Source organism: Oncorhynchus kisutch, linkage group LG10, assembly GCF_002021735.2.
Source record: "Oncorhynchus kisutch isolate 150728-3 linkage group LG10, Okis_V2, whole genome shotgun sequence".
NCBI classification, from domain to species: Eukaryota; Metazoa; Chordata; class Actinopteri; order Salmoniformes; family Salmonidae; genus Oncorhynchus; species Oncorhynchus kisutch.
This window is the reverse complement of record NC_034183.2, coordinates 50,063,556-50,090,488: the sequence shown is the minus strand read 5'-3', so window position 1 is coordinate 50,090,488 and position 26,933 is coordinate 50,063,556. Positions and strand designations below refer to the sequence as shown.

General features: G+C 41.2%; 1 protein-coding gene and 1 long non-coding RNA gene across 2 annotated transcripts; both read right to left on the bottom strand.

Annotated features, from left to right (window-relative positions):
* Window positions 1-5,231: 5,231 nt before the first annotated feature.
* On the bottom strand, window positions 5,232-6,911 carry LOC116375847 (uncharacterized). Its single transcript, XR_004211260.1, has 3 exons — window positions 6,506-6,911; window positions 6,200-6,334; window positions 5,232-5,945 (listed from the first exon to the last, which is right to left on the bottom strand). It is a non-coding gene; the product is annotated as an uncharacterized LOC116375847 (long non-coding RNA).
* A 3,579-nt stretch (window positions 6,912-10,490) lies between these two features.
* Window positions 10,491-25,876, bottom strand: LOC109898308 (uncharacterized). The gene is made up of 8 exons (XM_020493241.2): window positions 25,629-25,876; window positions 16,794-16,823; window positions 14,809-15,129; window positions 14,354-14,668; window positions 12,226-12,522; window positions 11,730-12,050; window positions 11,381-11,518; window positions 10,491-11,177 (listed from the first exon to the last, which is right to left on the bottom strand). Exons 1-8 carry the CDS (start codon window positions 25,657-25,659, stop codon window positions 10,843-10,845), a joined length of 1,788 nt encoding a protein of 595 aa, XP_020348830.1. The 5' UTR covers window positions 25,660-25,876; the 3' UTR covers window positions 10,491-10,842.
* Between the last annotated feature and the right edge of the window lie 1,057 nt (window positions 25,877-26,933).

Here is a 26,933-nt window from a genome sequence, read left to right as displayed (position 1 = left end):
AAGATTCGTCCCCTTGTCGAAGAGAGGAGGGCCTCAGTTTTCGGTAGGTATAATTATGTATTTCTCAACTCTCAATATTCATCTCAGTAGCATCTATTTTACAACCAAGATATTTGAGATATGGAGGTCATGGGTAGTAGCCTACAACTGCAACGTCTATTTTAAGACATTTAATTTTATTTTGGATGAATACATGGCTACTAGCAGTGGGTACTATACTTAGAGACAGCAATTAAGCAACGTGTCTTCAGATGTTGAAACCCAAATGAATGTCTATGTTAGTAGTTAGTGCATATAATCTTATTTTATATTAAACCTTATATTAACAGGTAAGTTGACTGAGAACACTTGACTTTTTCCACATGTTGTTACTTTACAGCCTTATTCTAAAACGGACTAAATGCTTTTTTCCCTCATCAATCTACACACAATACCCCATAACGACAAAACAAAAACAGGTTTAAAAAACTGAAATATCACATTTAACTAAGATTTCAGACCCTTTACTCAGTACTTTGTTGAAGCATCTTTGGCAGCGATCTTTGTCCTGTTGGAAGTTGAACATCCGCCCCAGTCTGAGGTCCTGAGCACTCTGGAGCAGGTTTTTATCAAGGATCTGTCTGTACTTTGCTCCGTTCATCTTACCCTCGATCCTGACTAGTCTCCCTGCTGCTGAAAAACATTGCTGCAGCATGATGCTGCCACCATGTTTCACAGTAGGGATGGCGCCAGATTTCCTCCAGACGTGACTCTTGGCTTTCAGGCCAAAGAGTTCCATCTTGGTTTTATCAGACCAGAGAATATTGTTTCTCATGGTCTGAGAGTCATTTAGGTGCCTTTTGGCAAACTCCAAGCGGGCAGTCGTGCCTTTTACTGAAGAGTGGCTTCTGTCTGGCCACTCTACCATAAAGGCCTGATTGGTGGAGGGCTGCAAAGATTGTTGTCCTTCTGGAAGGTTCTCCCATCACCACAGAGAGTTCCTCTCTGGAACTCTGTCAGAGTGACCATCTTGGTAGGAAGGTTCTTGGTCACCTCCCTGACCTCACTTCTTCCATTTAAAAATTATTTTGAATAAATTTGCCCAAAATTCTAAAAGACTGTTTTCACTTTGTCATTATGGGGTACTGTGTGTAGATTGATGAGAAAAAAATGATAATTTCATTCATTTTAGAATAAGGCTGTTACCTAACAAAATGTGGAAAAAGTGAAGGGGTCGGAATACTTTCCGAATGCACTGTGCATATGTAATTGATCTCTATTGAACAAAAATAAAGCAGGAAATTCTGGAGACCTATTTTGACAGTAAAATATAGCAACTATAGTCTAATTGTGAACTCACAAATCATGGCAGTCACTGGGTTATGTTGCACATCAAAATATCTTGAAACTTGCATTCCTACTTGGACATGTTAGACGAAACCACTTATTTCATGAATACCTCAGTAGTCTATGAGTTACTATATAAGGGAATTCCTTGTGATTTGGGTCCGACCAAATCATGGGCTGGTGCCACCAACTGTAAAAGTAAGTTGCACCAGTGACATCAGTGGAAAATGGTAGTCTGGAGGCCTGTAATAGTAATTAACACTTAGGATAGGTGTTGATTCAGGTCAACACATGATATGCACTCATTTGCAATATAGCCTAAGGCCTAGATTCAATCAGATAAAGTCAACTGGCGATGGCCTCATAGCTGATGTTTTGTCTGTGTCGGAGGTGTAAATGCTGAAGCTGTCAAATCGGGGAGCGGCTGCTCTTGATTATTGTCACAGAGCCACACCCCTCCTACTCGCATTTGAAGTTCAGAACGAGAAAGTGTAGGCTACATTACAAAATATATACAAAAATACAAAAAAATATATACAAAAAAATACAAAATCATTCAGCAAAATAATGTATCAGCTTAATCAAGGTGTAGATTTACATCTCAGATTCCAGTGTTTGAAATTGTACACATGGGATTTCTCTAAATGCGACTCTGTGCAGCCAATGGCAATGTCCGCTTTAGGTATAATACCAGGAGACGCTTGTGGATTTGACAGCTCTAAAACAGTACCACCCCAACACCGCCAAAACAACCGCTATGAGGAGGTTGGCGAAAGCAGATCTGATTGAATAGAGCTCTAAATCATTACCTTGACTTCTATAAAGTACAGTATAAGGTTTAAGCAGACAGGCAGACAGTGAACAAGAAAAACCACAGAGGGACAGCAGACAAGATGCTGAGACAGACAGACGGCATAACAAGGAGGCAAACACAACGGCCAGTACAGAGGCACAGTTATTGTGGTGAGTTGTATCTCCAGTGGGGCTTTTACATATTGTATTTGTTTTAAATATGTTAAAAAAGAGGAGGATCATGTCTCGCCAGTCACTGGTACAGAAATGGTTGAGAAACACTGTACTGCACTGCCAATGTTATGTCTCAGAGTGGATGCTGAATATCAGACAGAAGGCTCAAGCCTGGTGAAGATGTAGGTTTGTGATTTTGTCAGGGCAGTGGCTGATAGGGTTTGGGCACCAAACCAGTAGTCGGGGCTGGTGTGGATAAAATGCCAAGGACGAACTGTCCCTGGCAAACAGTATGGAAGAGCAATATGGTTGTCTCTCCATAGTGGCTCCAGTTGGGATCCTTGTCTTTAGGCAGCCGTCTTTTCTTCTTGTCTGCTGTTCTCTCTCAACCTAGTAAAGCCGCTTGTGCTCCAGACCGTGTATGTCAGCCAGGCTGGAGAAGAAAAGCATCAATAAATTCATAAATGTTAACACCAGTCAAGAATGGGTTTCGCTCGGAGGCTTGTTCGCTGCTGCGTGTCGGCCACTGCACCGAGGACTTGGTTGCTAATTTGGAGGACCCCTGTGTGTGTGTGTGTGTGTGTGAGAGAGAGAGAGAGAGAGAGAGAGAGGGAGGGGGAGAGAGATTGCACAGTGTGTACAGTGTGTAGTGTGTTTGACATAATGAATGATGTGACAACATTTCTCCCTAGTGGATATAATAAGACCTGCATTAATCACGTCCTCTGCTTTATAGGTTTCTTCAAAATGAAAGTTGTCGGTCTGGGTCGGTTTTGGCCTCCTGCGTCCAGAGATCTATTTCTAAATGTTGACTATATAGTTGTACAGTATTTAAATCTCCACATACAGTGCCTTGCGAAAGTATTCGGCCCCCTTGAACTTTGGGACCTTTTGCCACATTTCAGGCTTCAAACATAAAGATATAAAACTGTATTTTTTTGTGAAGAATCAACAACAAGTGGGACACAATCATGAAGTGGAACGACATTTATTGGATATTTCAAACTTTTTTAACAAATCAAAAACTGAAAAATTGGGCGTGCAAAATTATTCAGCCCCCTTAAATTAATACTTTGTAGCGCCACCTTTTGCTGTCATTACAGCTGTAAGTCACTTGGGGTATGTCTCTATCAGTTTTGCACATCGAGAGACTGACATTTTTTCCCAATCCTCCTTGCAAAACAGCTCGAGCTCAGTGAGGTTGGATGGAGAGCATTTGTGAACAGCAGTTTTCAGTTCTTTCCACAGATTCTCGATTGGATTCAGGTCTGGACTTTGACTTGGCCATTCTAACACCTGGATATGTTTATTTTTGAACAATTCCATTGTAGATTTTGCTCTATGTTTTGGATCATTGTCTTGTTGGAAGACAAATCTCCATCCCAGTCTCAGGTCTTTTGCAGACTCCATCAGGTTCTTCTTCCAGAATGGTCCTGTATTTGGCTCCATCCATCTTCCCATCAATTTTAACCATCTTCCCTGTCCCTGCTGAAGAAAAGCAGGCCCAAACCATGATGCTGCCACCACCATGTTTGACAGTGGGGATGGTGTTCAGGGTGATGAGCTGTGTTGCTTTTAACGCCAAACATAACATTTTGCATTGTTGCCAAAAAGTTCAATTTTGGTTTCATCTGACCAGAGCACCTTCTTCCACATGTTTGGTGTGTCTCCCAGGTGGCTTGTGGCAAACTTTAAACGACACTTTTTATGGATATCTTTCAGAAATGGCTTTCTTCTTGCCACTCTTCCATAAAGGCCAGATTTGTGCAATATACGACTGATTGTTTTCCTATGGACAGAGTCTCCCACCTCAACTGTAGATCTCTGCAGTTCATCCAGAGTGATCATGGGCCTCTTGGCTGCATCTCTGATCAGTCTTCTCCTTGTATGAGCTGAAAGTTTAGAGGGACGGCCAGGTCTTGGTAGATTTGCAGTGGTCTGATACTCCTTCCATTTCAATATAATCGCTTGCACAGTGCTCCTTGGGATGTTTAAAGCTTGGGAAATCTTTTTGTATCCAAATCCGGCTTTAAACTTCTTCACAACAGTATCTCAGACCTGCCTGGTGTGTTCCTTGTTCTTCATGATGCTCTCTGCGCTTTTAACGGACCTCTGAGACTATCACAGTGCAGGTGCATTCATACGGAGACTTGATTACACACAGGTGGATTGTATTTATCATCATTAGTCATTTAGGTCAACATTGGATCATTCAGAGATCCTCACTGAACTTCTGGAGAGAGTTTGCTGCACTGAAAGTAAAGGGTCTGAATAATTTTGCACGCCCAATTTTTCCGTTTTTGATTTGTTAAAAAAGTTTGAAATATCCAATAAATGTCGTTCCACTTCATGATTGTGTCCCACTTGTTGTTGATTCTTCACAAAAAAATACAGTTTTATATCTTTATGTTTGAATCCTGAAATGTGGCAAAAGGTCGCAAAGTTCAAGGGGGCCGAATACTTTCGCAAGGCACTGTATATTCAAAACTATTTCCGTTCATCTTGTGAAGTCTCACATCAACAATAGAACTTTTAAGCTTGGATTTCATGTTCTTTAAAGCCACACACACAGTAATCTAAAATGTACACTGAAATCAAATTATTGATTTTATACATACAGTACAAATGTGTTTGCATTTTGCCAGAAAAAAAACCCATAGGAGAACCCTTTGAAGAACCCTTTTTGGTTCCAGATAGAACCCTTTACACAGATGATTCTATAAGGAACCCAAAAGCGTTCTACCTGGATTATTATTTGACAGCAGACAGAATATGATAGAAGAATTAGTCTAAAGCATTAATATTTTTATCATATTTTTATGTGGAACATTTTAAAAACGAACATTATGTTCAATGAGTTCAGCCAATGCATCAAGAAAATCACTCTTTAGAATCTCAAGTCAATAACATGTATTAAAACATGTAAATAGACGTGTTAGTCAAGTCAGAAAACTATTTTAATTACCTGGCAAGAATACAACTAGAAATCGGACACACAAAAAATGTATATTGAAATGGAAACAAAGCCTTTACTCTTATCGACCAACTGAAACGTTTTAATGAAAACGTATTTTTTTTAAGCCCTGATAATTCAACTCACAAAGCTAACCTTTCAAGCCTCTCCTGTTACCGATATCTCTGCATCAACATGCCTATTACAAGGCCTTCACTCTTAGTTTGCCTATATGTTGTCATCTTCTTCATAGTCATATTCTCCCCTCCGCCTTCACATGAAGCGAGCTGCTCCAGGTCAAAAGGGTCATTGTCTTCATCGTACATGTCTTCGGCATCATCCATCCCGTGTGAAGGTATCTGGATTTTCATAGACGTCCTCATCTTCCTCACCTGGTCCTTCACCTTGGTTGTTTCCACACTTGTTCGTGGCTCCTGGAGCATTCCCAAGGATGAATACAAACTTTTGAATTTACGTGCCTGGACTTCGAGTCAGGATCTTGGCACAGGTTATCCTTTCATAACTGCAGACATTATTTTGAATCATTATTTTCACACACATTCCTGCATGGCATCCTTTTTTTTCAAGTCTTCGTCTTTGCTCTTGTTGACAAAGGCTTCTGCGTTGACATCATCCTCTTCATCGTTTTCCTCACTCGCTGCACCCACGGTGTTCCCATGTGTGTTCATGTTAATGGCAGCTGAGGGATTTATCAGTTTAATTCATACAAATGACATCAGTGTATATATAAGCGCGAATCGATATCATAAACAGTACAAAATCATAACAAAATGAGGGTTGAAAAATGACGCTAATCAAAATGTCCAGGTTTTCAAGAAATCCTAGTTGGAGGATTTCAAATTTCTTGATGAATCCGTCCAGATTTTCCAGGTTCTTAAAAACCTGGGTATTTTACAAACCTTGCAAATTCTGATAAAAGGAGCTAGAACTTACTTTCTCTTGGGTTTATCGTAATAGTCTGCTCTCTGTTGCTTATCTTCCTCCAAGACTAAACATTAATGGGAATGAGCAGCAGCAGGAGCAATAGCCCAGCTATTGCGCCAGAGGCAATAATGGGGACTATGGATGCTATGGAGAGAAACAACACCGTACTCAACATCTACATTTCAGAATTCGTAAAGCTATCAAATTCTTCTGCAATGTAAAACATTGGTCTTTAAAAAATATTTCATGACTGAAAACGACTGATAATATCTGTTATTTTTCTCTTGAGAACCATGAAACTAAAACGTATTTTACCTTGAATGCTGACTGTCAGCAACTCTGTCGGTAGAATGGAATGACAGGGTGGAGACAATAACCTCATAAACAACTGTAGTTGCCCTCGTCTGTATACTCTGCAACAGGGAAGTAAAAGGAGGTAGAGTCGTTGACGGATGTCTCCATTCAGTCCTGTTGGACCCAGAGAAGTCCAGATAGAAGAGGCTTCCAGGATACTGTGGCTGAATGGAGCAGATGATGGAGAAGCTGTGGCCCCTGGTCACCTCTGGCCCCTGAAGTCCCCAGAACATCCCTCCATTTGGAGCACTGAGAGAGATGTTGGGCTGTAGCAAGACAACTAGGAAAATACAAGAGCAGGCTGTTAATGTGTGTTAACGTATGACCTGTGACTGCAGCATAACAATAATATTCCCTCTGTGGCAGAGGTTCCCCTGCCCTATCAAAAAAGAGTAGAAGGTTGGCGAAAACAGAAGCACGGGTTGCGATGAATGTACAGACATGGTCAGATGTATTGGCACCCTTGCCCAATTCACTACTTCTTCTAAAATAAATAAATAAAAAATTCAGTGCTCACAGTTAACACATGCCAGAAGTTGCACAGAGTTTTCACAACGTCCAAGTTTGAGCTCTGCAGACTTAAAATTTGTGTGGTGCCCCTCAAAAAATGAAAGGGACCATTGGCCATGAGGCTTTTTGTTTGTTTTTTAGTCTTTAGTTTGGCCATGCCTTTTGTATTTTTCATTTTTGTGCTTATTTCGATTTCGTCACCATCTGAACCAACAATAATCTGCTTGGACTGGCCGAATAAGAGGTCAAGAGAGACAGAGCTGGCCCTGGACCAAGGGAAGGTTGCTGTCTCCCTGGGCACATTCAACACCTAGGCCAGAGGAAGGCCACCCTGTTCCTGGAGAACCGCAGGGTATACAGGATTTTGCTTTAACTGACGTGGAAGACCAGGTTTGTTGAATTTCTATTTTTTTTCACCTTCATTTAAACAGGTAGGCCAGTTGAGAACAAGTTCTCATTTACAACTGCGACCTGGCCAAGATAAAGCAAAGCAGTGCGACACAAACAACACAAGAGTTACACATGGAATAAACAAGCGTACAGTCAATAACACAATATTCTAAGTCACATATTCAGAACCGTCCAGAGTAGTGATGCTAGTCGGGCAGGCGGGAGCGGGCAGCGATCGATGGAAAAGCATGCATTCAGTTTAACTAGCGTTTATGAGCAGTTGGAGGCCACGGAAGGAGTGTTGTAATGGCATTGAAGCTCATTTGGAGGTTTGTTAACACGGTGTCCAAAGAAGGGCCAGATGTATACGGAATGGTGTCGTCTGCGTAGAGGTGGATCAAAGAATCACCCGCAGCAAGAGCAACATTGTTGATATATACAGAGAAAAGAGTCTGCCAAGAAGTGAACCCTGTGGTACCCCCATAGAGACTGCCAGAGGTCCGGACAACAGGCCCTCAGATTTGACACACTGAACTCTATCTGAGAAGTAGTTGGTGAACCAGGCGAGGCAGTCATTTGAGAAGTCAAGGCTATTGAGTCTTCCGATAAGAGTGAGGTGATTGACAGAGTAGAAAGCCTTGGCCCGTTCAATGGACGGCTGCACAGTACTGTCCTTTATCGATGGCGGTTATGATATTGTTTAGTACCTTGAACGTGGCTGAGGTGCACCCGTGACCAGCTCGGAAACCAGATTGCACAGCGGAGAAGGTACGGTGGGATTCGAAATGGTCAGTGATCTGTTTGTTAACTTGGCTTTCGAAGACTTTAGAAAGGCAGGGCAGGATGGATATAGGTCTGTAACAGCTTGGGTCTAGAGTGTCACCCCCTTTGAAGAGGGGGATGACTGTGGCAGCTTTCCAATCTTTGGGAATCTCGGACGATATGAAAGAGAGGTTGAACAGATTAGTAATAGGGGTTGCAACAATGGTGTCAGATAATTTTGAATAGAGAGGGCCCAGATTGTCTAGCCCTAATATGTGTGAGATTGGGGGCATCTAGCTTAGATTTTAGGACTGCTGGGGTGTTAAGCATATCCCAGTTTAGGTCACCTAACAGAACGAACTCTGAAGATAGATGATGAAAAAAAAGCAATGAGTAAAACAAACTTAGGGAGGAGGCTTCTGAATTTAACCTGCATAAAACCAAGGCTTTTACGGTTACAGAAGTCAACAAATGAAAGCACCTGGTGACACACAGTGTCTGGATTAACCTCTACATCACCAGAGGAACAGAGGAGGAGTAGGATGAGGGCACGGCTAAAGGCTATCAAAACTGGTCGTTTAGTGCGTCGGGGACAGAGAATAAAAGGAGCAGATTTCTGGGCGTGGTAGGATAGATTCAGGGCATAATGGTAGGGTAGGGTATGGTAGGGTGCGGGTACAGTGGAGGTAAACCTAGGCATTGAGTGACGATAAGAGAGGTTGCATCTCTGGACGCACTAGTTATGCTGGGTGAGGTCACCGCATGTGTAGGAGGTGGGACAAAAGAGTTCTCTGAGGCATGTTGAGTGGGACTAGGGGCTCCACAGTAAACTAAAACAATGATAATTATCCTAAACAACAGTATACAAGACATATTGCTTCTACACCTGCATTGCTTGCTGTTTGGGGTTTTAGCTGGGTTTCTGTACAGCACTTTGAGATATCAGCTGATGTACGAAGGGCTATATAAATAAATTTGATTTGATTTGATATTGACTTTAGAGAGAGACATAAAGCGAGGCATAAAGCAATCACAGGTGTTGATTTGGAGAGCTAGCTAAGCCAACAACGGGTAAGACAACAACCGCTAATCAGCTAAGACAACCACAAGTTAAGTTTAGAGACTTACCATTGTAACATTTGGTGTTATTTGGGTCTATGGTTCATCATGAGAATACGTTTTTCAAAGGTTTTCCAAAATGTTCAAGGTTGATGAAAATCTATGGGTCCTTCAGAGAAAATGTGTTCAGCATGAGGAAAGACAACCAAATACAACGTTTCAAGTCTCTAGGTCAAATGGGGTGATGGATATTAAGGTTTAAGTGAGACTGCTTATAAAAGCGGCCCCATATGGCAATCGTTGCCATCGGTGCCATTCTTTTGGACCAAGTTATTCATAGCCTCTAGTTTCTGTGTGCAAAATTATTTTTAAAAAGTGACCAATCTGTGCTTCAGTTTTTTTACTGGATGGATTGGATGGATATTGTATTCTGAATTGAAATGTATTAAAAATGTGTTTGCATAAACAATCAATATTAAATGAATTGCCTTTATCAATTATCTGGCAGGAGTCAGTCTTTCCTTTTTGCTCAATGATATGATTGAGAAAATCCACCCCTTTACTGAACCATTGATAGGTAATTTGACTATTGACTAAGTTTTTAAACAGTGACATGAACATTTGATACACATTTCTCAACTGAATGTAGGATTCATCCCTGAGTACTTTAATCCAATAAGCAGCCGTTAAAAACATTAATTTCAAGCAAAGCAGTGTTCCCCCTTTGTTGACAGAAATGAAATTGAATTGCATGTTTTGCAAGTTAAACTCAGCCATTGTCAGATAAAAGAGACTTCTCACTATATTGGTCTTCATGTCAGAAATAATGGAAGGTATTTTCTCTGGTAGAACCGAACAAGCTTTCTGGTAAAACGTGTGATGACCAGTCTCTGTCGCAGACGGTCTGGCGAATGTAAGATTTTACTCTATACGAGGACGCATTTCCTGTGCACAGCTCCTCTGGCACTCTAGGGTAGATGGTTGTGTTCTCCGTAAAGCCCATGTGCCCTGTATGATTGTACATACAGGGCACATCTCAAGTGAGAGCTTGACCTACGGAAGTGGATTAGGAAGGCAAAGTCCCAAAACAGTGAGTCGAGAGTCACATCTTTCACTTCCCAATGCTCATCTTATTTTTTATGGTTGGACCTTTTCTCACTTGGTCGAACACCTTCTACTCCTCTTCAAAGAAGAAGTGGAGACATAAAAGTTCAACTCAAAAGCATGCAATGAGAGTCCTGTTTATTTTAGTGCAATCAACCAACAGTTTATACATAATGCTAGTTCCTCAACAACACCGGAACTGATCAAAGACACAGAAAGTGACACCCCACCGACGCATACAAAAAACGACAGTTCGGATTTGACCCAATGGATCAAATATGCTGAACATTTCGATTGGTTACACAAAGCGAACTAAAATAGATACCATACCATTATGTCATATGTCTCGTTTAAGTGTCAACCGTAGTTGCTATACTATTGCATCTGACTTATTGTCACTTAACTTTATTTACACATGAATGTGTTGATGCCAATGAGTTACTTTAGTGACACGCAGTCCACTGTTACTCCTCCTAATAGTTTTGATAAATGTCTTGGTTCACGTCATGCGCTACAACATTGTCATAGACAGAGACATTGCCATAATCTTCAGCGTCGTCTGCACTATTCACTTTCTCACGAGACCCACCACAAACAAGCTTTCTGTGAACGTTTCCTTCCCTTTCACCCCCCTCCTCGTTGAAACAGACATCCTCCTTGTTCCCGGAGCGGCGCCCTTTTTTCTTCCCATTCCTCTTTTCCCCCTTCCCGCTCTCCAGACTTCTCTCGTCACAGATGTTTTCAACATTCACGTAGTCCTCCTCTTCTACTTTGTCGTCCTCGCCTTTGTTGTGTCTGTTGTCAATACCTGTTGCGTAACAATTTGCTCGTTAATATTCGCAATAGGAAACGCTGGGGATTAAAAACGTTTTAAAAAACATCCGGACGAAATGATGTGGACAAAAGTCTTTGAAGTTAATTTTGAGATACTGCTTAACTCAACTTTTCAAGCTCAAGGTGTAAATTAAGTTCAGATTCAGCCTTTGTTTGCAGTACAGTCATAGCACTTACATTCTCTCTGGTCAGTCTCTGTAGATGGCTTGCTGCTCCTCCTGGTCCTCCTGTGGACTAGACAGATGACAAGCAGAAGCAGAAACAGGAATACTAGCCCACCAGTCCCTCCAGAGGCAATGATGGGGACCATAGAGGCTGAGGAAAAGGTAGATATTTCAAGGCTGAGACCTACAGTACAGATCAAGACTTGTCGATGGCCAATTCATATGACATAAAAACAAAAAGAAAGTGATGAAAAAGGATGATAAGTTACGTTACAACGTTGTGATTCTTCTCTCTTAGGGGTGAATATCATGTAAAAGCCATTTTTGAAAAACGTTTTATTTTAAAACACGTGTTAGTTTACCTCTAATGGTGACGGCTAGTTCACTATTAGCCGACCTGAATGACCAGGTGGAGATGTTGACTCCATAGCTGCAGCTGTATTTCCCCTGGTCTTTATACTCTGCAACAGGGAAGTGGAAGCAGGCAGAGTGGTTGACTGCTGGCGTAGTCTCTGTTCTGTTGGAACCAGAGAAGTCCAGATAGAAGAGGCCTCCGGGATACTGTGGCTGAATGGAGCAGATGATGGAGAAGCTGTGGCCCCTGGTCACCTCTGGCCCCTGAAGTCCCCAGAACATCCCTCCATTTGGAGGACTGAGAGAGATGTTGGGCTGAAGCAGGACCACTTGGAAGAAAGTAAACAGCAATATGACTGTAATGTGATTCCATATTCACACCTTGTAACTGAGAAATATGTGTGTGATGGACAAGGTAATCAGTCTCTCATCTCTATCAAGGTTATGAATCTTAAATATATAGATATAGATTCGGCAGCACTTGTTTCCCAACTACCACCTCACCTTTAGTAACGTTGCTGTAAGGGGAGCTGATGGCTTTGCCGTTGGAGTGGGTTCTGTAGAGACAGCTATAACTGCCCTGGTGTGAAGCGTCCGTCTTAAACTTTGTTAAAGTAGCCCTGGGCTGTGAGGATCCAACGGTCACGGTCATGATGGAGTCTCCATTCAGATAGAAGATGAACTCCACAGCATTACAGAGGATACGGGATGGAAGAGTGCAGGTGAGTTGGACCTCCTCTCCATGCAAGAAGGCAGAGTAGGACGGGTCTGTGGAGAGTGAAGGCTTCTGCAAGACAACCCCTGTTGGTCAAAGAGATGTAGTTTAGTCAGGCAACAGTAACCACAACCTGGGGTGCCTTCAGAAAGTATTTACACTCCTGGTCTTTTTCCACATTTTGTTGCGTTTTTGCCTGATTTTAAAATAGATTCAAATTGACATTTTGTGTCACTGGACTACAAACAATACCGTGTAATTATGTTTTCTGAGTAAAAAAAAACAAGTGACCATATAATGAAAAGCTGAAGTGTCTTGAGTCAATAAGTATCCAACCCCTTTGTTTTGGGAAGCCTAAATAAGTTCAGTAGTAAAAATGTGCTTAACAAGTCACATAAGTTGCATTCTGTGTGGAATAATTGTGTTCAACATGATCTTTGAATGACTACTTCATCTCTGTACCCTGCACATAAAACTATCTGTAAGGTCCCTTAGTCGAGCAGTGAACTTCATACACAGATTCAACCACAAATTCCAGGGAGGTTTTCCAACGCCTCGCAAAGAAGGGCACCTATTGTTAGATGGGTAAAAAAAACAAAGAAAGCAGGCACTGAATATCCATTTGAGCACGATGCAGTTATTAATTACACTTTGGATGGTGTATCAATACACCCAGTCACTAAAAAGATACAAGCGTCCTTCCTAACTCAGTTGCTGGAGCGGAAGGAAACCGCTCAACGATTTCACCACGAGACATTGAAACAGTTACATTGTTTAATGGCTGTAATAGGAGAAAACTGAGGATGGAACAACAACATTGTAATTACTCCACAATACTAACCTAAATGACAGAGTGAAAAGAATGAAGCCTGTATAGAATACAAATATTCTAAAACATTCATCTTGTTTGCAATAAGGCACTAAAGTAAAACTGCAAAAAATGTGGCAAATAAATTAACTTTATTTCTTGAATGCGAAGTGTTATGTTTGGGGCAAATCCAACACAACACATCACTGAGTACCACTGGGTGCCTCATGTTATGGCAGTGGAGGCTAATGAGGGGGGGACGGTTCATTACAATGGTTGGAACCGAGCGAATGGAATGGCATCAAATGCATTGAAACCATGTGTTTGATGTATTTGATACCATTCCACTAATTCCGCTCCAGCCATTACCATGAACCCGTCCTCCCCAATTAAGGTGCCACCAACCTCCAGTGTGTTATGGGTATGCTTGTCATCGGTAAGGACTAGGGAGTTTTTTAGGGAAGAATAATAAACGAAATAGTGCTAAGCACAGGGAAAATCTTAGAGGAAAACCTGGCTCAGTCTGCTTTCCAACAGGCACTGGGAGACAAATTCATCTTTCAACAGAACAATAACCTAAAACACAAAGCCAAATATACACAGGAGTTATTTACCAAGACGACATTGAATGTAATATGCAAAAATGGTACAATCCAGGTGTGCAAAGCTCTTCGAGATTTACCCAGAAAGACTTACAGCTGTTATCACTGCCAGGGGTGTAAATACTTAAGTAAATGAGATATTTCTGTATTTCATTTTCAATATATTTGAAACATTTCTAAAAACATGTTCCCCTTTGTCATTATGGGCTATTGTGTGTAGATGGGGGAGAGAAATAATCTATTTAAATAGATTAATAAATGTTTCTGCTCATCTTCATACTGTCTTAAACACATGCTCTGTTCTAGGCTGCCCTCATCTGGTCATATAGCACCAAATCAGGCCTGGGTTAAGATTCTTTGTGCAACGGTCAACTCTCCACTAGGTGGCAGAGCAGGCTACAATACTGCAGTAATATGCTTTTTAGGATTTTCTCTATAACGAGACCTTACTGCACAATTCAAACCATTCAAACCAAATGTCTAGACAAGGCAAAGAGACTCCCTTACCTGAGCAAATAACACCTGCGTCGTTACCATGATTACAGTTATGTGTTCCTTCTCCTGTGTGTGGGCACTGTGTGATGGAGCACTCTGTGCCAGAGCAGCCAATATCCTCCTGCCAGATGGGCCCACTTCCCTGACCAAAGTAGGCCCTCTCTGGGGCACTATCAGCTCTCCCACAGCCAAGCTGTCTGCAAACCACAGCAGCATCATTCAAGTCCCACACGTCGTCACACACGGTCCGCCAGTGACCAGTTTGATAGACCTCCACCCTCCCAGAGCAGAGGTCACTCCCATTGACCAGTCTGATATTAGGTTTAACTAGGCATGAAAGAACATTTGACAATAAAATGCATTTCAGTATCATTTTTATCAACTAAATCAATGCCAAGTTGACACAACAAAAATCAAGGTATTTCGACTTTTATCAACCACAATAGCAACAGAGGGACTTTTCTTACCTGAGCAGACAACTCTGGCATCTTGAGCCTGTAAACAGTCATGGTGTTTCAATCCTCCATGTGAGCATTCTGTGAGGGAGCTCTCAGTGCCTTTACACCCAACATCATCCAGCCAAGTAGGCCTGCCACCACTACCCTGACCTATGTGGGCACTACCTTGGGCACTCACAGCTCTCCCACAGCCCATTTGGCCACACACCACATTGGCATCGTTTACGTCCCACTTCTGGCCACACACTCGTCCCCACTGGCCCTTGTAAAGAATCTCTACTGTCCCCGAGCAGCGACTAGTGCCATCGACCAGCCTGATCTCTTCACCAGCTCACAAAGAGGAAAAGAGATGATTGGGGAAATTAATTAATGATCAATAAACAAATTAACACTGTCAGTATGGTGAAAGATGTTCTATTCAAAGTTTTGTTACAAACGTGCTATTCAATCTTTTTGGACTTATTTCATGTGTACTTTTAAATGTATTTAAATGATATTCAAACATGCTACTTAAACCTTTTGGGGACTTGTGTTCACATGTGCGCTGAACAAAAATGTCATGTTTTGGTCCCATGGTTCCTCCCAGAAATGTTCCATGTGCACAAAAAGCCTTTTCTTTCAAATTTCTGTACGCAAATTTGTTTACATCCTTCTGAGCATTTCTCCTTCACCAAGATAATCCATCCACATGACAGGTGTGTCATATTAAGAAGCTGATTAAACAGCATGATCATTACACAAGTGCCCCTTGTGCTGGAGACAGTACAAGGCCACTCTAAAATATGTAGTTTTGTCACAAAACACAATGCCACAGATGCCTCAAGTTTTGAGGGAGCGTGCAATTGTCATGCTGACTGCATGAATGTCCACCAGAGCTGTTGCCAGAGATTTAAATGTTAATTTCTCTGCCATAAACCGTCTCCAACTTCGTTTTAGAGAATTTGGCAGTACGGCCAACCGGCCTCACAACCGCAGACCACATGGAACCACACTGTCCAGGACCTTCACATCTGGCTTCTTCACCAGTGGGATCATCTGAGACCAGCCACCCAGACAGCTGATGAAAATAGCTTTGTCAGAAACCGTCACAGGGAAGCTTATCTGGGTGTCCGTCATCCTCCCCATGGTCTTGACCTGACTGCAGTTCGGTGTCGTAAACGTCTTCAGGGAGCAAATGCTCACCTTCCATGGCCGCTGGCACACGGGAGATGTGTGCTCTTCACGGATGAATCCCGGTTTCGACTGTACCAGGAAGATGGCAGACAGAGTTTATGGCATTGTGTGGGCGAGCGGTTTGCTGATGTCAACGTTTTGAACCGAGTGCCCCATGGTGGCGGTGGGGTTATGGTACGGGCAGGCATAAGCTACGGACAACGAACACAATATCATTTTATCGATGGCAATTTGAATGCACAGAGATACCGTGACGAGATCCTCATTGTTGTTCCATTCATCCGCCGCCATCAGCTCGTATTTCAGCATGATGATGCCCCATGTCACAAGGCTCTGTACACAATTCCTGGAAGCTGAAAATTTCACAGTTCTTCCATGGTCTGCATACTGACCAGACATGTCATCCATTGAGCATGTTTGGGATGCTCTGGATCTATGTGTACGGCAGCGTGTTCCAGTGCCTGCCAATATCCAGCAACTTTGCACATTCACTGAAGAGGAGTCGGACAATATTCCATAGGCCACAATCAACAGCCTGAACAACTCTATGCGAAAGAACTGTGTCGTGCTGCAATGAGGCAAGTGGTGTTCACACCAGATACTGACTGGTTTTCTGATCCACGCCCCTACCTTTTATTTTTAAGGTGTCTGTGACTAACAGATGCATATTTGTATTCCCAGTCATGTGAAACCCATATATTAGGGGCTAATGAATGCATTTCAATTGACTGATTTCCTTGTATGAACTGCAACTCAATAAAATCGTTGAAATTGTTGCATGTTGCGTTTTATATTTTCGTTCAGTGTAAATTAACACTTACCTGCCAATGAACACAACACCATTTGATGAGCTGTTGGGGAGAAACACAGACAACCAAAACATTACAATTGAATACCCATTTACTGAAGTTGCCATTTCTAAATGGATAACACCTGTCAGGTAAAAAAATGACAAGGTTTTTATGTTTTAACTCATGAACTGTTATTGTTACATTTGTAAATGTTAGAACGCTTTATGTAGATAGTTATTGACACATTCATAAACAGCTTTAAATGTAAACCAAGCAAACAGACAATGTTTCCATGTTGGTGGTATTTACACCATTTGTAGAGCCGGATGGTTATCCAGTGCATTCGGAAAGTATTCACAACCCTTCACTTATTCTAAAATGGATTAAATAATTTGTCTTCCTAATCAATCTACACACAATACCCCATAATGACAAAATCGAAAACAGGTTCAGACATTTTTGTTAATTTTTTCAAAATAAAAACAGACATACCTTATTTACAAAGGTTTTCAGACCCTTTCCTACGAGACTCGAAATTGAGCTCAGGTGAATCATGTTTCAATTGATCATCCTTGAGATGTTTCTACAACTTGATTGGAGTCCAGCTGTGGTAAACTAAATTCATTTGACATGATTTGGAAAGACACACAACTGTCTATATAAGGTCCCACAGTTGACAGTGCATGTCAGAGCAAAAACCAAGACATGAGGTTGAAGGAATTGTCCGTAGAGCTCAGAGACAGGATTCTGTCGATCTGGGAAAGGCTACCAAAAAATGTCTGCAGCATTGAAGGTCCCCAAGAACACAGTGGCCTCCATTATTCTTAAATTAAAGAAGTTTGAAACCACCAAGACTCTTCCTATAGCTGGCCACCTGGCCTAACTGAGCAAACGGGGGTGAAGGGCCTTGGTCAGGGAGGTGACCAAGAACCCGATGGTCACTCTGACAGAGTGTTCCTCTTCGGAGATGGGAGAACCTTCCAGAAGGACAACAATCGCTGCAGCAGTCCACCAATCAGGCCTTTATGGTATAGTGGCCATACGGAAGCTGCTCCTCAGTAAAGGCACATTACAGCCCGCTTGGAGTCTGCCAAAAGGCACCTAAAGGACTCTGAGACCATGAGAAACTAGATTCTCTGGTCTGATGAAACCAAGATTGAATTCTTTGGCCTGAATGCCAAGTGTCACTTGTGGAGGAAACCAGGCACTGATAATCACCTGGCCAATACAATCTCTACGGTGAAGCATGGTGGTGGCAGCATCACGCTGTGCGGATGTTTTTCTACGGCAGGGACTGGGAGACCAGTCAGGATCGAGGGAAAGATGAATGAAGCAAAGTACAGAGAGATCCTTGATGAAAACTGCTCCAGAGAGCTCAGGACCACAACCAAGACAATGCAGGAGCTGCTTCGGGACATTTCTCCGAATGTCCTTGAGTGGCCCAGCCAGAGCCCGGACTTGAGCATCTCTGGAGAGTCCATTTATCCTGACACAGCTTGAAACGATCTGGAGAGAAGAACGGGAGAAACTCCTCAAATACAGGTGTGCCAAGCTCGGAAAATGTGGAAAAGGTGAAGTGGTCTGAATACTTTCCGAATGCACTGTATGTCAAGCTCAATCATTTCCTTTGTGAAACTGACCTGTTAGAGATGTACTTCTCATGTAGAGGAGTTAACTTGTTGTGGTTAACATTTGCCATACTCTCACAGACCAACAGTTTGGTATACAAGTGAAAGTTACATTTTTAGAATCAGTTTCACACAATATGTGTCACGTCTTGATCTTAGTTCCTTTTTTATGTCTCTGTTTTAGTTTGGTCAGGGCGTGAGTTGGGGTGGGCATACTATGTTTTCTATTTATATGTGTTTGGCCTGGTATGGTTCCCAATCAGAGGCAGCTGGCAATCGTTGTCTCTGATTGAGAACCATTCTTAGGCAGCCTGTTTTCCCACTATGATTTGTGGGTAGTTGTTTTCTGTGTCTGCGTTTACCATACAGGACTGTTTAGGTTTTTATTTATTTCTGTTGTTCTTTTGTATTCAGTGTTCGGTTATATTTCATTAAAATATGGACACTTACCACGCTGCGCATTGGTCCGATCTTTCCTCCTCCTCCTTAGGAGAGGAGGAAAATCGTTACAATATGACACTCTTTGTTTAAAATTGGCTTAATCCTGCCTTCTGCAAAATGCTATTAAATGACTCTCAACTCTTTACTTTGCTAAAAAGTTTCTCCACTTGATGTTGACTAATGTTATTTCCTTATGTAATATGTCAGCAGTGTTGGGGAACTACTCTGAAAATATAGTTTACAAAGCTACCAATGTCACACTGGAGGACGAAGTTGAGTTACTGTGAAGCTGCCGTTGAGAGAAATATAGTTTGCGTAACTAAAGTTACTTTGAAAAAGTAATTCACTACAGAACAACGTCGTCCTGAAAAATTATCATATGTAAATCTGAAATGTCATATAATACAAAATGTTTTAAAAAAAACATGAATGGAAGAATACTTAATTCTAGAGTCATAGATCTAAATTCGAGTTATAGATTCTAGTTGGAGGACTTGGTGGAAAATATAAAAAATTATATACAGTGCCTTGCAAAAAAATTCACCCCCTTGTGTCACGACTTCCACCGAAGGTGGTTCCTCTCCCTGTTCAGGTGGTGCTCTGCGGTCGGCGTCGCCGGCCTACTAGCCATCACCGATCCATGTTTCCTTTTCCTTTTGTTTTGTCTTTGGTTCATTCACACCTGGTTTTCATTTGCTTTAATTTCTGTGTGCATATTTACCCCTGTTTCCCCGCTTAGGTTTGTGCAGGATTATTTTTCCTCCTCGGCTTTCCTCAGTGTATTTCGTGTGTGTTTATTATAGTAAGGTGCGTTGTGTTTTTGCGCCTTGGGTATTGTACTGTACCGTTTTTTGAGGACTTGCCCTTATTAAAATATAGATTTGGATTTCATGTAATGGAATAGTCAAAATTGGTGAAGTGAAATGAAAAAAAGTACTTGTTTCCAAAAAAATCTGCAAAATAAAAAACTGAAAAGTGGTGCGTGCATATGTATTCACCCCATTTGCTATGAAGCCCCTAAGTAAGATCTGGTGCAACCAATTACCTTCAGAAGTCACATAATTAGTTAAATAAAGTCCACCTTTGTGCAATCTAAGTGTCACATGATCTCAGTATATATATACACACCTGTTCTAAAAGGCCCCAGTGTCTGCAACACCACTAAGCAAGGGGCACCACCAAGCAAGCGGCACCACGAAGACCAAGGAGCTCAACAAACAGGTCAGGGACAAAGTTGTGGAGAAGTACAGCTCAGGGTTGGGTTATAAAAAAAAATATCCAAAACTTTGAACATCCCACGGAGCACCATTAAATCCATTAAATCCACTATTAAACAATTTAAAGAATATGGCACGCAACAAACCTGGCAAAAGAGGGCCGCCCACTAAAAATCACAAATCAGGCAAGGAGGGCATTAATCAGAGAGGCAACAAAGAGACCAAAGATAACCCTGAAGGAGCTACAAAGCTCCACAGCAAAGATTGGAGTATCTGTCCATAGGACAACATTAAGCCGTACACTCCACAGAGCTGGGCTTTATGGAAGAGTGGCCAGAAAAAAGCCATTGCTTAAAGAAAACAATAAGCAAACACTTTTGGTGTTCGCCAAAAGGCATGTGGGAGACTCCCCAAACATATGGAAGAAGGTACTCTGACTACAATTGAGCTTTTTGGCCATCAAGGAAAATGCTATTTCTGGCACAAACCTAACACCTGTCATCACCCTGAGAACACCATCCAAGCATGATGGTGGCAGCATCATGCTGTGGGGATGTTTTTCATCGTCAGGGACTGGGAAACTGGTCATAATTGAAGGAATGACGGATGGCACTAAATACAGGGAAATTCTTGAGGGAAACCTGTTTCAGTCTTCCAGAGATTTGAGACTGGAACGGAGGTTCATCTTCCAGCAGGACAATGACCCTAAGCATACTGCTCAAGTGGTTTAAGGGGAAACATTTAAATGTCTTGGAATGGCCTAGACAAAGCCCAGACCTCAATCCAATTGAGAATCTGTGGTATGACTGCAATCCCGTTAACGGGATCGATATGACAACAGCCAGTGAAAGTGCAGGGTCGCCAAATTTAAAAACAACAGAAATCTCATAATTAAAATTCCTCAAACATACATGTATTTTATACCGTTTTAAATGTAATCTTGTTGTTAATCCCACCACAGTGGGATTAACATATGATTATGTTAGGTCACCACCAAATCACAGAAAAACACAGCCATTTTTCCAGCCAAAGAGAAGAGTCACAAAAAGCACAAATTAATCACTAACCTTTGATGATCTTCATCAGATGACACTCATAGGACTTCATGTTACACAGTACATGTATGTTTTGTTTGATAAAGTTCATATTTATCTAAAAAAATCTGAGGTTACATTGGCACATTACGTTCACTAGTTCCAAAAACATCCAGTGATTTTGCATAGCCACATAAATTTTACAGAAATACTCATACTCATACATGTAGATGAAAATACAAGTGTTACACATGGAATTATAGATATACCTCTCCTTAATGCAACCGCTGTGTCAGATTTCAAAAAAACTTTAGGGAAAAATGCAAACCATGCTATAGTCTGAGAACGCCGCTCAGAATTGTTTTGTTTTTTGAGTTGGAGTCAACAGAAATCAGAAATAACATTATAAATATTCCCTTACCTTTGATGATCTTCATCAGAATGCACTCCCAGGAATCCTAGTTCCACAATAAATGTTGATTTGTTCGACAATGTCCATTATTTATGTCCAAGTAGCTACTTTTGTTAGCGTGTTAGGTACACAAATCCAAACGCTCGTGCAGGTCTAGCCGAACGTCAGACGAGAAGTTCAAAAAGTTATATTACAGGTGCATGTGAAATGCGCGTGACCAGGACCTGGCTCTCTGCCAGACCACTGACTCAAAGAGCTCTCATCCGGCCCCACATCACAGTAGAAGCCTCATTCAAGTTTCTAAAGACGGGTGACATCTAGTGGAAAGAGCAACATAACCAATATCCCACTGTGTATTCAATAGGGGCTGGGTTGAAAATCGACCAACCTCAGATTTCCCACTTCCTGTTTGGATTTCTTCTCAGGATTTTGCCTGCCATATGAGTTATGTTATAACTCACAGACTTCATTCAAATCGTTTTCTATCCAATACTAATAATAATATGCATATATTAGCAACTGGGACTGAGGACCAGGCCGTTTACTCTGGGCACCTTTTATCCAAGCTACTCGATACTGCCCCTGCAGCCATAAGAAGTTAAAGATTGCTGTACACCAGCAGGAACCCATCCAACTTGAAGGAGCTGGAGCAGTTTTGCCTTGAAGATGGGAAAAAATCCCAGTGGCTAGATGTGCCAAGTTTATAGAGACAAATCCCAAGAGACTTGCAGCTGTAATTGCTGCAAAAGATGGCTACAAAGTATTGACTTTGGGGGGGGTGAATAGTTATGCACGATCAAGTTTTCAGTTTTTTTGTCTTATTTCTCGTTTGTTTCACAATAAAAATATATTGCATCTTTGAAGTGGTAGGCATGTTGTGTAAATCAAATGATACAAACACCCCCAAAACTATTTGAATTCCAGGTTGTAAGGCAACAACATAGGAAAAATGCCAAGGGGGTGAATACTTTCGCAAGGCACTGTATATATACAGTACCAGTCAAAAGTTTGGACACACCTACTCATTCCAGAGTTTTTCTTTGTTTTTACTATTTTCTATATTGTAGAATAATAGTGAAGACATCAAAACTATGAAAAAACATATGGAATCATGTAGTAACCAAAAAAGTGTAAACCAATCAAAATATATTTTAAATTTGAGATTCTTCAAAGTAGCCATCCTTTGCCTTGATTACAGCTTTGCACATTCTTGGCATTTTCTCAACCAGCTTCAACTGGAATGCTTTTCCAACAGTCTTGAAGGAATTCCCACATACGCTTAGCACTTGATGACTGCTTTTCCTTCACTCTGCAGTCCAACTCCATCCCAAACCATCTCAATTGGGTTGAGGTTGGGTGACTGTGGAGGCCAGGTCATCTGATGCAGCACTCCGTCACTCTCCTTCTTGGTCAAATAGCATTATTTGTAGCATTACTTCTGTGGCGGAATTGTATATAATAGTTTAAGTTGAAAAGTACGGATTAATGCGTCAATTGTTGTTTTGTATTACAGTTCATGAACCCGATGCCATTGCATTGGGACAACTTCTTGAAATATCCCAACTTCTTGAAATATATGCGATTGAGAGATGTCAAACCTTTCGTTCTTAAGTCATTTTAAGACATTTGTGGTTTTTAATTGGAGGACAAAAATCTACTTCATTCATTTTTTCCCCCCCCATGGTGTTTACACTTGCGTACTATTGTTTGTACAGATGAACGTAGTACCTTTAGGCATTTGGAAATTGCTTCCAAGGATGAACCAGAGTAGTGGAGGTCTACAATTATTTTGCTGAGGTCTTGGATGATTTCTTTTGATTTTCCCATGATGTCAAGCAAAGACGCACTGAGTTTGAAGGTTGGCCTTGAAATACATCCACAGGTACACCTACAATTGACTCAAATTTATGTGAATTAGCCTATCAGAAGATTCTAAAGCCATGCCATCATTTTCTGGAATTTTCCAAGCCGTTTAAAGGCACAGTCAACATAGTGTATGTAGACTTCTGACCGACTGGAATTGTGATACAGTGAGTTATAAGTGAAATTATTTGTCTGCAAACAATTGTTGGAAAAATGACTTGTGTCATGCACAAAGTAGATGTCCTAACAAACTTGCCAAAACTATAGTTTGTTAACAAGAATTGTGTGGAGTGGTTGAAAAACGAGTTTTAATGACTCCAACCTAAGTGTATGTAAACTTCCGACTTCAACTGTATATACACAGCAAAACTAGTCCTATATCGACATAACCTGAAAGGCCGCTCAGCAAGGAAGAAGACACTGCTCCAAAACCACCATAACAAAGCCAGACTACGGTTTGAAACTGCACATGGGGACAAAGATCGTACTTTTCTGAGAAATGTCCTCTGGTCTGATGAAACAAAAATAGAACTGTTTGGCCATAATGACCATCATTATGTTTGGAGGAAAAAGGGGGTGGCTTGCAAGCCAAAGAACACCATCCCAACCGTGAAGCACGGGGGTGGCAGCATCATGTTGTGGGGGTGCTTTGCTTCAGGAGGGACTGGTGCACTTCACAAAATAGATGGCATCATGAGGTAGGAAAATTATGTGGATATTTTTAAGTAACATCTCAAGACATCAGTCAGGAAGTTAAAGCTTGTTCGCAAATGGGTCTTCCAAATGGACAATGACCCCAAGCATACTTCCAAAGTTGTGGCAAAATGGCTTAAGTACAACAAAGTCAAGGTATTGGAGTGGCCATCACACAGCCCTGACCTCAATCCTATAGAACATTTGTGGGCAGAACTGAAAAAGCGTATGCGAGCAAGGAGGCCTACAAACCTGACTCAGTTACAGCAGTTCTGTGAGGGGGAATTGGCCAAAACCCGAGTTAAACAATTTTAAAGGCAATGCTACCAAATACTAATTGAGTGTATGTAAACTTCTGACCCACTGAGAATGAGATGAAAGGGATAAAATATGAAATAAATCATTCTCTCTACTATTGTTCTGACATTTCACATTCTTAAAATAAAGTGGTGATCCTAACTGACCTAAAACAGGGGATGTTTACTTGGATTAAATGTCAGGAATTGTGAAGAGCTGGGTTCAAATGTACTTGGCTCAGGTGTATGTAAACTTCCGACTTCAACTCTATGTCACTTCCTTTGGTTCCTTCCTCAGGTGTTTCTGTGTCAGTTCTGTGGGTTGTTCGTGTTACTTATTTTTGTATTATGTTGTGTTCATTTATTTAAACACTCACTCACCAAACTTTGCTTCCCGACTCTCAGTACACAACGCTACATATACTTTTGTATTGATACTTCTCAATATGCGAATGTTAATTGCTTGTGTGAGAATTTTACCATCCTCATTCACAATCTGATTCGTAAACATGATACCTTTCTTGTACATTTTTTCCAATAAATTGTTTTCAGTACATTGGAGTTTAGCCATATTATTTTCTGTAATATTTGTTCTACCACTTCGTTTAAAAGGAGGATACTTTAAACAGGGTTCCATTGTAAATCCACCGAAAATGATTCGTTTTAATCTGTATAACAGCAAAAAGCCCCCTTTTGAACACTGGATGTGCCTCTTTTAGTAGCCTGCTGGAAAAACAGACTCCCCCATTCGGGAGAGCCATGAATAAATACGTAAACTACGATATCACTAGAGAATTATTCCGTGTAATTTTCCCGCAGACGGACAGGTGTCTCCCTCTCCACGGTTTCAAGATCCTGTCTCTTTTGATAGATTTTCTATCAAAGTTAATAATTGCAAGATTGCACAACCTTTCTGGGATGTGTACACCAAGCACATCAGCTTCTAACTTGTAAGTCACGGCTGTGTGAGACTAGAAATCGGAATGAGTCCTTTGTTCTAAGTTAGTTTTATTTTGTGACTCTCGTTAACAAGTCATTCGTTAGCAATGGATACCAGAATTCACTAATTTGCCTGTTAAAATTGCGTTGCAGATATTAATATCCAATATATACATCCCAGGCTATATAAAAAAGCAAACGCTAGACAGAGACAATATTATACTGTACTTGGATAAAGCAGAAGTCACAGATACCAATCTATATACAATATAGTATATTGTTGTTCATGTAAGGCACTTGAAATACCTTCCTTTATGAAAACTGAGTTACTGTAATACTCACCTAATGCCACAAAGAGTAGAGTTGTCACCATCTTTATCCTTGTAATGTCCTCCAATATCAGGTATGACTACCGCCAACACTTTGCAGTAAATTATTGCAATATTTACCCCAGATTCAACTGTTTGAAGTTAAAAATACAAATGATGAGCAAAACCAAAATTCTGATGAACCAAAATTCATCTCTCCGTGTACAAGAGATCAATGTGTCATCTTCTACAAGTTTCCTGTGTTAGAGTTACAATGACAATGAAGGGCATATACTGTCACAGCACAGGAAATCCTGGCCGACTAATGTGGTTATTCTCTGGTTTGGTCACCGATTCCACCCATCTTCCGCCTGCACACAACAAATCAAATCAAATCAAATGTATTTATATAGCCCTTTGTACATCATCTGATATCTCAAAGTGCTGTACAGAAACCCCGCCTAAAACCCCAAACAGCAAGCAATGCAGCTGAGCTCAACGGCAATAACCCCATTTGTTGGACTTTTTAAACCAAGAATATGAGATGTATAAAGCACGATGATTGATCTATATATATGCTTTGAACTAGACTGAGGGGCCAAAGAAATGTACGGAAACCCTTCCCCTAAAAAAATATTTTAATAAAACCCTTAAAATGTTGTCACCACCGATAAATCTACGATAATTGATCATTTCAATAAGCATTTTTCTACGGCTGGCCAAGCTTTCCACCTGGCTACATCTCAGCACCCACGGTCTCATTACCCCCTGTAGCAACTTGTCCAAGTTGGTTCCCAAAAAATCAGCCAGGCTAGACAATCTGGACCCTCTCTTTCTAAAATGATCTGCCTGAAATTGTTGCAACCCCTATTACTAGCCTATTCAACCTCTCGTATCATCTGAGATCCCCAAAGATTTGAAAGCTGCCGCGGTCATCCCCTCTTCAAAGGGGGTGTAACGGGATTCCTCCTGGGAAGGAGAGGCGGACCAAAATGCAGCGTGGTTGAAGTTCATGTTTTTTAATAAGAAAACTAAACATAATACAAAACAATAAACGTGGAAAACCCAAAACAGCCCTATCTGGTGCAACAAACACAAAGACAGGAAACAACCACCCACAAAACCCAACACAAAACAGGCTACCTAAATATGGTTCCCAATCAGAGACAGGTGTTAATCATTGTCTCTGATTGGGAGCCATATTTAGGTAGCCTGTTTTGTGTTGGGTTTTGTGGGTGGTTGTCTCCTGTGTCAGTGTTTGTACCACACGGGACTGTTTCGGGTTTTCATGTTCCTTGTTTTGTAGTTTATTCATGTATAGTTTCATTTTTAAAGAACC

What these genes read in the sequence shown, in the direction of transcription:
- LOC109898308 (XM_020493241.2), bottom strand. Translation starts at nt 25,659, where the DNA reads ATGGTGACAACTCTACTCTTTGTGGCATTAG. An exon ending in CGCAGGTGTTATTTGCTCAG is followed by an intron (nt 12,523 to 14,353) that starts GTAAGGGAGTCT and finishes TTTGACCAACAG; the next exon opens with GGGTTGTCTTGCAGAAGCCT. An exon ending in TTACAGCAACGTTACTAAAG is followed by an intron (nt 12,051 to 12,225) that starts GTGAGGTGGTAG and finishes CTTTCTTCCAAG; the next exon opens with TGGTCCTGCTTCAGCCCAAC.